General features: G+C 41.9%; 1 protein-coding gene across 1 annotated transcript; it reads right to left on the minus strand.

Moving 5' to 3' along the window:
- Positions 1 to 5879: 5879 nt before the first annotated feature.
- Positions 5880 to 11698, minus strand: LRRC55 (leucine rich repeat containing 55). The gene is made up of 2 exons (XM_054972238.1): positions 11029 to 11698; positions 5880 to 6381 (listed from the first exon to the last, which is right to left on the minus strand). The coding sequence occupies exons 1-2, from the start codon at positions 11696 to 11698 to the stop codon at positions 6146 to 6148; spliced, it is 906 nt and encodes a 301-aa protein (XP_054828213.1). The 3' UTR covers positions 5880 to 6145.
- Positions 11699 to 12097: the final 399 nt, after the last annotated feature.

The following is a 12097-nucleotide window of genomic DNA, read 5'->3' on the forward strand; positions in this document are numbered from 1 at the left end:
AATGGAATTTTCCTTCCAACTGATCTACTGAGGGCCAAACCAGATTTTATGGAAGCATGGCCTGTATGTTACAATGTGGACCATGCCAAGATCCTATAAAACAAGGATGTTATTCACAGTGCAGCATTGGCAGGTGGAGAATATGATCTGTTCCTCTGCCTATGCTTTCCATCTTGAAATGCTTCTTTTCTGCTGTGCTTTCTTCAGTAGGTATTATTTCTATTAGGGAGCCCTATGAAGAGAAAACAGGCTGGATACAAATGACTGGGGGGTGGGGGAGCATGAAGATGGGAGAAGGGGATCAGCAGAGCCTCCTGCTGGCCCATGTTGTGCTTTAGATGCCCCTTCCTGCTTTTTAAGGAACTGAACTGAAACAACCCTCATTCTCGATGTACCATCAATACATTCTCAATATACCTTTAATTATGCTGTAACACCGATTTTCATCTTTAAAATTACTCCTTCCTTCTCTTAAAAATTTTCTTCCAGACTTTTTGAGTTTCTATTTTGACTTCCAGGTTTGTTCATTTTGCAACTCACCCTCCTCAATCACAGATCCTGCCACTGCTAGATGCTTCAAATTGAAAACGTTATATTTTTCAATCACAGTGATCTATGAAGCGCTAGCACAACAGATGATACAAGTCTACAGAGCTTCACAGAGGACAAACATGAGTTTCACAAAATTCCAATTTTAAAGTCAGATCCTAGACTGTGGAATTCTGGTTTGGTCTCTCAGATAACGTGTGTGATGCCTGGACTATGCCTGTAAAGCTGAGTTCCACAGCAGAATTAGAATTTTGAGATGCACTGCCTCCAATATACAAAATCTGAAACTGGTTTTAGAACTTTACTTAAACTATGTAAAAGGCACCATGACTAATCCATATATCTGTAGTGAACAGATAGCCCTGCTTTTCTTATCTCCAGGGAACAGATGCCTTTGGTTCATAAAGGCTTAATACCAAAATTTGTAGAAAGTACACTCTTACAAAATGCATCTGGCTCCACAGAGCAGGTGGCCTGCTGCACTGTGCATTCCATGCATCAGAAGCCACAATTCCAAAGCATCAGTTTGGCAACATTATGCCTCATCTCAGACTCAAACCACTGTTATTATATGATCTCTCTCAAAAGCAAATGATATATATATATATATATATATTTGGAGAACAGGAGACACATGCAAAAAATGCAGATTAGCTGTATTCCCACTACAGTTGCTTGAATAATGCCATGCAAAGTGAACAAGACCAGCCCAAAGCTTTCTACAATCACTGCCGTGAGAGCAGCACGACAAGAGCAAGGCTTCCTTAGTGAATAGGGGCTGGCTCACACATGCATGTTTCTCATGATGACTGCTGCATCGAGGGGAGATTGGCACTTGTGAATGAACCATGCAGTAACTCAAGCTTCCTCAGTGCTGAGAAATGTAGCAGAAGGGTGTGATCAGGTGGCATAGCTTGTTCCTTCATACAGTATGAGGCACCCAATGTTGCCTCATCATGCACTAGGTGCGCCAATCATGGCACATTTTAAGGAATACACACACTTGCTGTATGGACATACATTGAACACAGGATCTGTAATTATATTCACAACATTGGTATACATGAAAAAGACCTTTCATGTCTTGAAAGGCTGACTTGTCAAAAGGGTTAAGTTTGCAAACCAAAGAGTTTATTTTCCATTCAACCAGGAGCCCTATTCAGGGCTACTTTTCAGAGGTGTTTAAAGACACAAATGTTAACTTCTGAATAATCATGTGTTTGCAAACGGGAGAATGACAATACATGAAATTAGCTTGGAAGGAATAGCAGAGTTAATTCTTGTACAGTGAAATCCTAAACAGAATTACTCCAGTCTAAATCCATAGGCTTAGACTGGAGTAACTGCTTAGAATTTCACTGTTAGCGCTCTGTATTCTCAGAATAAATTGTGTTTATTGTCATTCACCACTACATTTTGTTTGACATAGACTTTGTATGTGCAAGGGCATGCATATCTTTAAGTAATGTAGTATGGGAAGTGTGTCTCAGACTCTCAACTTTTGAGATCATGGTATCAAACTAGATAATTTCCCAAAGATTTTTTCACTGTTGTGTCTGTACCAGCATAAAGTTCCAGATTAGCAGCACATTGGATGTAGAGTCATCCTACATCAGTAGTACTGTGGAGGGTTGCGGTTGAAGTTGGTTGCTGCATTGTATCTAGAACAATTCACTTTCTGCAACTGTGGACTGAAGATCTCTGCAGAGTTTGGCATATGGTGAGGAAGTTGTGTGTGCACTTCAACATCTGCCAAGCTCAAAACTCAGTACAAATTTATTGCTCCACTGTGCAATCCATGTTCAGCAGTAAATATGGGTGAGTTGCAAGCTGGGCACATTATGAACAATCACATGACCACCTTTACATGTGCTATATGGAACCACCTCACTCAAAATGCTATTTTGGTCTTTGGCTCCAGAGCAGAATCAGGATGGTCCTGTTTCTGTATCACATTGCTTCTCTTTAAACAAGTACCAACAATGTTGACATAACTACAGATGAAGACATTGCCTAAAAGGCATATGATGGCACCTTGACGTATATGAGATGCTTCCTATCTGAGTAGATTTGGATGGGTGAGACAGCTTCTCAATGCTTGATTAGGAATGGCTCTTTGTCCATAAGTGTGCTACACTAGAAATAATAAAGACACTTTCTAATCATTGGGCACCAGACACTATGCTCCGTGCATATATGGGAAAATAAGTGGTAGACGTCATTTCTATAGTAATTTTTTCAGAAAAGGCCTATTTTGTTTACTTCCCAAAGAATTCTTTCACTAGAATGGGATGAACGTTTTGGGCTGGAGCTGTTACTTTAATACCCACAGAGATAGGGCTGCCAGGTGACCTCCTGCTGGCAGCCTTCTTAGCCTGCCACTGCTCCAAGCAGTGGCGGGATACCTTTCCCCAGCAACGTCAGCAGTGTCGCTATGTCACTATGTAAAACCATGCCATGGATTTCTAGACATACTGTAAATCACTTCCAGGTTTTCCCTGGAAGAGATATCGAGATGCTGCTGATATTCCCACTCCAAACCCTAGGAAAAAATCCTAGAGTAACACACAGAAAGAATTTACAGTAGCAAACTGAAAGCTGCCATTGACTATGACACTGCAGATGCAGACAGAGACATTCTCCATCTCTGCTTCACCAGGGGATAAGCCCCATTAGCTTGGCATTTGGCAATTAGAGTAGTAACCCCTTCAATTTAACATCAATAAAGACTGTACTGGAACTGGAGCCCCTTAACTATACATTCTTCTGCAGTACATGATTGCTAGACACAGGCATTTCATACGCAGCAAGAGAACAATAACATGGTAAGATTCTACATTGCAAATGAAGGCCTATAAGATATTAGCCCTGTATCAATCACTTTCCAGTTACTTCTGAAAAACAACATAAAAATAAATTTCTTAAGGTTATTTGACATAGGCTTTCTCTCCATCACAGTGTTTTTTTTTTTTTTTGCTTTCCCCAACACTCTGTGGTGAGATCTATGTTAAGATCTGAAGGGTTTAACACATGATTGTTTTGTAGGCATCCTGAATATATAAGGGTCTCAGAGATAGCCGGTGACATTTTGATATCTGATTGAAAATCCAAATGTTGTTCCTGTATGGTGAAAACATCATATCCAAGTAAATAGTTGGCACTTGCTGTCCTTTAGGTACCCCCAAACTTCTGCCTTAGGCAGGCTGCTTCACTTTTCCTAAAGGAAGGATCATCCCTAGATGATAAAAGAAGCCTCAGTTCCATGAAGATCTCACCATGGAGTGCTTGGGGGAAGAAAACTCAGCATGTTAGAAAAAGGTTGGTTATGTGAGTGCACTCTGAAAAGATTCTGCTCTTCAAGAACAGATTTACCTGCTATCTTTCTGATTTTGGCAAACCCAAGTGGGAACAGTGGAGAAGGCTCTCTGGCTTCTCCCTCTCCCCAGCCCTTCCCAGCAGCATTCAGTATCTTGTTTGGTCCTATTTCTATGCAAAAATAAAAATTTACAAGTTTCAAAATACATTAACTATAATCAGCGCACATAGAAATCTCTAGGAGATAGTATAGGCTTTATAAGGTGGTTCCCCTGCTGGGAACATTGGCTATGGTCTTATAGTTTAACTTGCCAGCCAGGCGTATAAATCCTCATGTCCAGCTTTATTACTAAGAGCATTACATTGGTGGAGTTGGATGCAAAAATCATCATGTGTCAGCAATGAATGTCCTTGGTTCAGTCCATTCAATCTTCTAACATATTTCTAGGAGTTGGATGTGCAGACTGCATGTGAAATGGCTGAAAAAGAGACATGCTGTATACTATTTTTACCCTGACATTGACTTCCAAAGCAGTCTGGAGAAATCAGTTACCCCGTGCCTCCTTTTTGTTCCCCTATGAATTAGCTCCTCTGCCTAGGAAAAAAGGTAATTAAGAAGTGTTCTTGTGGTGGATTTGGGGAAATGTTAAATATATTTGGATAGTAGAGGGACAGAACCACACAGAACTATCAGAATTCCAGAATCGCTTTCCCTTCTTTTCAGTGCCAACTTCCAAGATGCTCTACAAGTGCTAAGCTCATTCCAGTCTCCCTCTCACCCACTTTTGCCATGGACTTCCTGAATTTCCAGCCCTGACTTGTAGCACCATCTGCTGTTAGAGTGTTGAGTAAGACAGAGAGACAAAACAGAGGCCAATAGCCATAACCCACTGAAATCACACCTTCACTATAGATCCCAACTGGTTTAGTTAATTATCTTTCTAAGATAAAGGAACTCTAATGGAAAATTTCCAGCAATCTCACAAAACTACAACCTGCAGGATTTGTGGGGTAGGGGTGAGGAGAGCCATGGCAATTTCATTGGTATAAAACCAATATAAGGTTAGCAGATAACTGAAGAAAAACAAAGCTGCAGGAATTATGAAGAATTTGTTATCAGTAATTTATTGTAATCCTTGATTTCAAGCAAATTGCTCTTTGTCAGGAATTTTTTTTATAATGTTATTCCCATGAAAAACTTTACTGTCAATAACTTGCATTTTTTGTTTTTCTTCATAGGTTGCACACTCTGTATCTACAACTAATCTAACTCTGGATGCACCTTCTCAAAGCAAGACTGCTAATATCCTCAGTCTTGATCTGCAGTCATATTTTATAATGTGATTTTTTAAAAGGTTCTGCTCTTCTGTAACACAATGATTATCTGTGTGCTATCATTATAACTGACACCTTTTGGAAGTCAGGCATCCCTTACAGGAGATGGAACTCCCTCCATGTGGCTAACAATAAACCAGTCATGAAGACAACAGGAATCTGTGAAAATTGTAGCACCATCTATACCAAATGATAAGCAACTGGGATGGGAAACAGTTTTGCTGAGAGTTTAGCTGGCCCTCAGTTTTGTCTCCAAAATCTTCTTGGAGATCTTGACAGAACAAGAAGTGCTGTATATATAAAGAATGGACTGCTGGCCTGGTTCTAAATGCAGATCTGCCACTCTTGACAATTATCCAACTCACCTTTATGTATTTAACAATAGTTTTCTCTGAACTAGAACAAATGAGATTTAGGTTGGTCAAACAGATGAGAACCTCAAATTTCCCAAGAGGGAAATTTTGATCTTTCAGTGTGTGCCAGTAGTCAGATATAGGATGTGTGTGTAGTGTGGATTTGTGTGCATATTTGTTATGACTGTGTGTCCAAGGCATTGACTTAGAAAGGTGCAACAAGTGCATGTCAATATCTTGTGTGTGTATGCAAACTGTGGTGAGGAAGGCAATGGATGAAGAAATGGTTTGAAGCATCCACTGATGTGTTTCCATCACTTTTCAGGAGGCGGTTCGCTGGCTGTTTCCAGTGCAAAGAGGATTGAACAAGGCACACTTCAGTCTCCCTACCCTTGCTGACCCTGTTCCTCACCCCTGATAAGAAAGATTGATGAATGGCAGGCTAGTACGGCCACACAGGGGTTGGTGGGAGGAAGGCTCAAGAAAATGGCAGAGCAGGGAAAAGACAAGTGATCCCCCCCCCCGAACTTGATAGCCCTTGGCTTCCTCCTGAGTGTGGGCAATGCAGGAACAGGAAGGATCAGGCCATGTGGCTATATCTCCTCATCCTCACTCGCCTTGCTCCAACGGTGGCAACAGTTGGCAGTGATGCCCAGTAAGAAGTTGGTGGCAACTGAAGCAATGGAGACCACAAAGCCCACAAAGGCAATGAAGAGATAATCATCCAGTGTCAAGGTCAGGTGGCAGGCCTTGAAGCTCTCCTCTGTCAGAGAAACCAAAGAAGCTCCTTCTACTTCAGGTGGTGCCCGGCACTCTGCCAGCTGAGTATCTGCAACAAAAAGCAGTGGCTTTAATGCAAGCATGCTCACCCACACAGCAAACCTTGAAAGATGGAGAGGTTCCTCTTCCCATACCAGCCTATGTCCATTTCTCTTAGGCCCTTTTCGCACTTATGGTTTAAACCGCCATTTATGAGCATTCGCCCCGATCGCAGTGGCTTCGCATTGCACCTGTTCATTTCACACTGTCCACTGCAATTTCGATTTGGTGTCTGTGCTTCATTTCAAAACCTCGGTGCAATTTTGGGCTTTTGGGGCCTTGCAATTCACGTCACACTTTTTTTAAAAAAATTCAGCATGCATAGTAACGTTGGAATGTTGGAACCCTTCCCCCTTTTTGCTAATTGGGCTGTCCCCTGCCCACCGGAGAGGCAATTGGTGGCAGAGTTCTGGGGGGAAACATGTACCACTCACATGTTTTTAAATCAAGCCAGGAAAGGGTTAAAATGCTGCCGATTAATCTCCTCCCAGGAAGCAGAGGCTTGTTTCCAAAGGGCTGTGAAAAATGCTTGGTTTTTTTCCCCCTCTTTGGCAAAGTCTGAAACATGCCTGGGAGGGAGGGAAAAGCAGCCATTTAATCCTTTCCTGGCGTTTAAAGCCAGGAAGAAAGTGCAGGAACATTACAACGTTGCAACCCATTCTTGTCTTTAAAAAAAAAAAAGAATGTGTGTGCATGCCCTAAGGGAGGAAGGAGAAAGCAGCTATTTAACACTTTCCTTGATTTTAAAGCTAGCAGGGAATTAGCAGCAAGTTTAGGAATCATTCCTGGCTTTTGAAAAAAAAAATAAAACAGCATGCATACCGGGAGGAAGGAAACCAATGAAGAAGCAGCCTTATGACCCTCAGCTCGCTTTACTAAAAAAAATGGTGGACAAGGAGTTCAGAGAGCTGAGGAGGGTGGGAGTGGTTAATTCTGCACAAACCAATCAGCTCCCAGGGAAAAGGAGAGGGGGGGAGAGAAGCAAAAGGGAGGCAAAAGTTTTCACATTAGCAAAATGCGGCCCAGCTGCCAGTCGGCAGCGAACTTAAAAAAACATCGGGGTATGACCGCAGGGGGAAAAATCGGGGATACAGCGGACAAAAAGCGGGACTGCATCCCATGACTGTTTTTAAGTGTGAAAACCTTGCAAACATGGGATGTGGAACAGGTACAAACGCGCTCTAAAAACCGAGTGTGAAATGTACCTTAGTCCTCATCAGTAATTTCAGAATAGATTTAATAAGATTTTAAAATTTCACATATATTTTCTGAAATTTTCTTGACATGACTAGTTTTCTGAATGCTTAGAATTTTACCCATAGGGATTAGAGATGGGCACGAACCGGGGAAAAAAAGAACCATGTGGTTTGTTGTTTGTCGCATTTCATGAACCACGAACTTTCACGAACCTCCCTTGGTTCGCAAAATGGTTCATTTTGTTCATGAAAACATCACATCCCAGTCAGCAAATTGTCACTTCTGGGTCAGCAGAAAGTCACTTCCGGGCCAGCAGAAGGCCACTTCCAGATCAGTAGAAGGTCTGCAGGACATCCATCCCCTGTTGCCTAGGAAGCTGATTGATTGGTGCCAGGCTGTCTGCAGTGACGAACCAAAAAACAAAGCAAACAAACCAGCCTAAAGTTTGTGGCGGTTTGTCAGAAATGGGCTCTGACAAACCACTGGTTCGCAAACCACGAACTGACCTGGTTCGTCACAAACTTTGGTTCATATTTTGGTTCATGCCCATCTTTAGTAGGGATGTGTCACTTATAAGTGCCTATGGGATTTAGTACTTCCTGTTTTGTTCCATTCTAATAGTTCAGTTTCTGTATCCTCTTTTATACTCTCCTAATATCCAAAACAGGCATCCCTGTCTTTATTTGTAACCAATTTCATTCCTCCTTTACTGGTTCATCCTCTACTACTTAGTTTTCATACAGCACTTTTGATTTGTAAAATCTTTATGTTTGCCTTCAGAATGCTCCAAAGGAGGCCAGTATTGTTCTCATTTAACAGATGGAAACATGAAGCAAAGAGAGAATGATTTGCTTACCATTATATGAGCAGGCTTAAGTCTTGCAGATCTCTGTCTAGTAGACCATGCTACTTATTAAGCAGGCCCACTGGAAAGGGACATGCCTCTGCATGAACCAGGGGAACTCAATACTCATCTGAGGGTTTAGCTAACAGTTATATTAGTATGGTCCATTTCTGGTTTGACTGTATCATTTGCCTCTTTTAATCACATTGGGTAATACTACCTCCACTGTATATAAATGCAGCAGCTTGCCAAGGTACTTCATGCACTTGAGGAAGCAAGCTATAGCCCATGAGAGCTCAAGCAGCAATATGTTCATTAGGATTTAAAGAACTACTGGTCTCTTCCTGAGGCTTTTCTTGTCGGTCCCTTTTTAAGCTATCTCTGCATTACCTTAACTGCTCTTCCCCTTCTCTTCTGTCCCATCCCCATTTATTATTTAGTTATTATTATTTATTGCATTTTTGTCCGCTCTCCCCATAAACGGGCTCAGAGTGGATTACAATAGGAATAAATAGATTACAATAAAACAGCATTAAGATAATAAAATACATTAGCAATACATTAACATTGGGATCTCTCCCTTCATCCTTTTCCTGTCTGCAATTCAGATGATAGGAATCAACTTGCACATGTAACAGATTCACATGGCTCAATTTACCTTGGATCGTAACACCTCAGAGATAGTAGGTTTATGTATGTGGGTGAGGTATCTCAATGGCCCTTCATGAAAAAAAAATCATGCTTAAAGAAAATTAACACACATGACCAGGAGAAGGATTTTAAGAAAATATTTCCCCATTAGTTTCCTGTGTACAGATAATTGTTTATGTGTGGGTTGCATATACAAGCTGAGAATCCTGACTTTCAACTTGAAATGGTATAATCCAGCAAAATACATGATTCTGCTGCCATGTGTGGATTGGGTCTAAGCACAGCAGGTTCTGTGGTGAGTTTTGTAAATGGTAAACACCAATTAAATATAAGATAGCAGCTTTATTAATGAAAGTATCCTAACAAAACAAGGGTAGGTGTACAAGACAATCTGTCTGCATGACTGTGCGTGTGTGTTTTCAATACACAGGCCTATGATGCAAGAGGCTGAGTGAAGATCTAAAGGTCCTACCATCCTCCAAATGAGAAAATGCTGCACTAAGTGGAGATGTATGGCATCCTCCCCCTTCATTGTTTGCCCTGCATCAATCAAAGGGATGTTTGGAAAATATAAACAGAATTAGTATGCTAAGGATGTTCAGAGACAAGGGTGATTGCTAAAACAGGGTTGCTTTCTGCTGGCTCTATGCAGGCAGGATTTCCTGTCCTCAGAGCCTCTCCTTTGCTCCATGTAAGATAAGCAAGAAGGTCAGGAAAGGACTAATGCCAGAAGAAATTAGCAGAGAGAGGGGGAGGATGATGATTTATGATTCCCTGTTCAAGCTCTCACTGCGAGGACAGGGAATGAGCAGAGTAGCATGACAGCAAATCATGGGGGTAGCTTGTTCACAGCATCTCAGTTCTATCAAGCTCTGACAATTATGTCTGAGTATTAACAGAGAGAAAGTCTTTTAGGGGGTTCCAAACATTTTCAGTGTGATGGCAAATACTTAAAAAAAACCTCCCTTGTGGCACACTAATCCAGTAGAAAGCCAAATGTCTGTAGCCTCCAGTGAACATGGCTGTATTTGCCTAGGCAAAGGCTATTTTTTATTTTCAAATGGCTACTTGTCCTTACAAACTTGCTTTGTGGTAGTTCTAGCTGCAAAGAGAGCCAGTTGTCTGTAGCTCATGGGTAGGTGACCATCACTATGCCCTTGGAGATCCATGGGAGTGAAAGGTCAGCGGAGTGGCAATGTTCAATTCACTGTGTGGCTGGAGGCTAGTAATGAGTGGCTTTCCATATGACTTGAGCTCCACATGATTTTTCAGTAGCTCCCACGCTACACTTGCTCCTGTGAAAATCACCATCAACCCCAATATGTTTTGCCACTTGCCTCAGCCTTGATCTGCTAGTACATTTTCCTCCTGCCCTCAAACACCAATTCTGTTATTTCACTCCTGGATACAATAGCCATTTCGAGCCCTTCTTTGCCCCATCTTTTCAGTTCTAGAAGGACAATTCGGATGACAACTTAAGCAGGACAAATGGAAAGAAGAAATTACTGCTTCTTTAACAAAGCAATATATTTTTAATCTGAATTGCTTTCTAGCAATCTTAAGTAATTGTAACTAAGGATAGGTCTAAGTACCAAAATCTAATGATTTCTCTCTGTACTTTTGCTGAAAATCTTCAAAATATCTCTTTATTGATTTGTAACTTTGGTATCTTTATTCTTATTGCCTGTCTTATAAATTGTAATAAATTGTATTGAAAAAGCAAATTTCAGGATTGTTTTGTTTAGAAAACACCTAGTTCTGGACTGGGTAAAGAAGACAGCAAGGTGTTCATGAGGATTCCAGGATTCAACAACAATCCTTACCTTTCTAACATCTCTTTAAGAGAGCTATTTTTCTCACTCCATGTTGAGACAGAAGCTTAGCATCTTGCTCATGATTTTACAGAGAGTTGGTGGAAACCCAGATCTGAAGTTAACTGCTGGACCAAGGTTTGATTTCACTCACCTGACATGCATCTCTGGATCCTGTTTCTTAGCCACTTCAGCAGCGGCTCCATGGTACAGCTGCACACCCAGGGATTGCCTCCAATTTGAAGAGTCACCAGACCTGTGAGGCCCTCCAGAGCTTCTAGGCTGAGGAATGAGAGACCCCCATAGCTGAGATCAAGGTTCTGTAGTTGGATCAGACCTCGGAAAGCCTGGGGGTGCACCTTCCTGAGCCAGGGGTTGTGGCTCAAGTCAATATGCACCAGACTGTAAGCGTCTTTAAACATATCTGCCACCAGTTGGCTGAAGTTATTGTAGCTCAAGTCCAAGTGCGACAGGCGTTTGGATGTCCAGAACAGTCCAACAGGTAACTCAAAAAGTGAGTTGTTTCGCAAGTCCAGCACCCGCAGCTCAGAGTAACATGTTAGGTATCCAGGAGGGATGGCAGTGATGCGGTTGTGTGCTAGGCTGAGGTTTCTGGTATCCAAAGGAAGATCTGGTGGTACAGAAAAGAGCCGAAGCCCACTGCAATCCACAACCTGGTTGCGGCATGTGCACAGGACAGGGCAACCAGTGACAGCACTAGCAAAGACCACCACCACTGCTAAAAAGAAAGGGTTCAGTATCATCGCAGGGCAGCAGTGGGGCACAAACTGTTCTCCTCCCAGCTGGATACAGTCTGCACTCATTTTAGCCAGCAAAAGTTACATGGCCAAGGAAGGGTAAGAACTCAGGAATGGGAGAGCAGTGGGTAGAGATTCAGCCCAATGAATGAGAGACACGAATGCAGAAAACCTGCTACATTCAGGCTGGGTGGAAGGTAGGACCCTGAACCACAATTTGTTTTGATCCTGAGGCACCTTGAGGAGAAGTATACACTGTAGAAGAGCTCTGATTGGGCCACAAGCACAAGACCTTTAGTCATCTGTTGTGCTGTCTATATAATTTTCCCCCTTTAGAATGGGTGAAGTAGAAGACAGAAGTCTACCTGCATATGCACGCGAGACCATCTTGGTCTATGGAAATATCAAAAATACGTTCTCCAAAGAACTATACATAAATAAAAATGGTGGTTTTTAACAGGTGTT

This window comes from Eublepharis macularius, chromosome 2 (genome assembly GCF_028583425.1).
Source record: "Eublepharis macularius isolate TG4126 chromosome 2, MPM_Emac_v1.0, whole genome shotgun sequence".
NCBI classification, from domain to species: Eukaryota; Metazoa; Chordata; class Lepidosauria; order Squamata; family Eublepharidae; genus Eublepharis; species Eublepharis macularius.

Bases quoted from the DNA above. Each gene is read 5' to 3' on its own strand.
- LRRC55 (XM_054972238.1), bottom strand. From the start codon at position 11,698: ATGAGTGCAGACTGTATCCAGCTGGGAGGAGAACAGTTTGTGCCCCAC. The intron at 6,382-11,028 runs GTGAGTGAAATC...TTTTTGTTGCAG, and splicing joins GATCCAGAGATGCATGTCAG to ATACTCAGCTGGCAGAGTGC.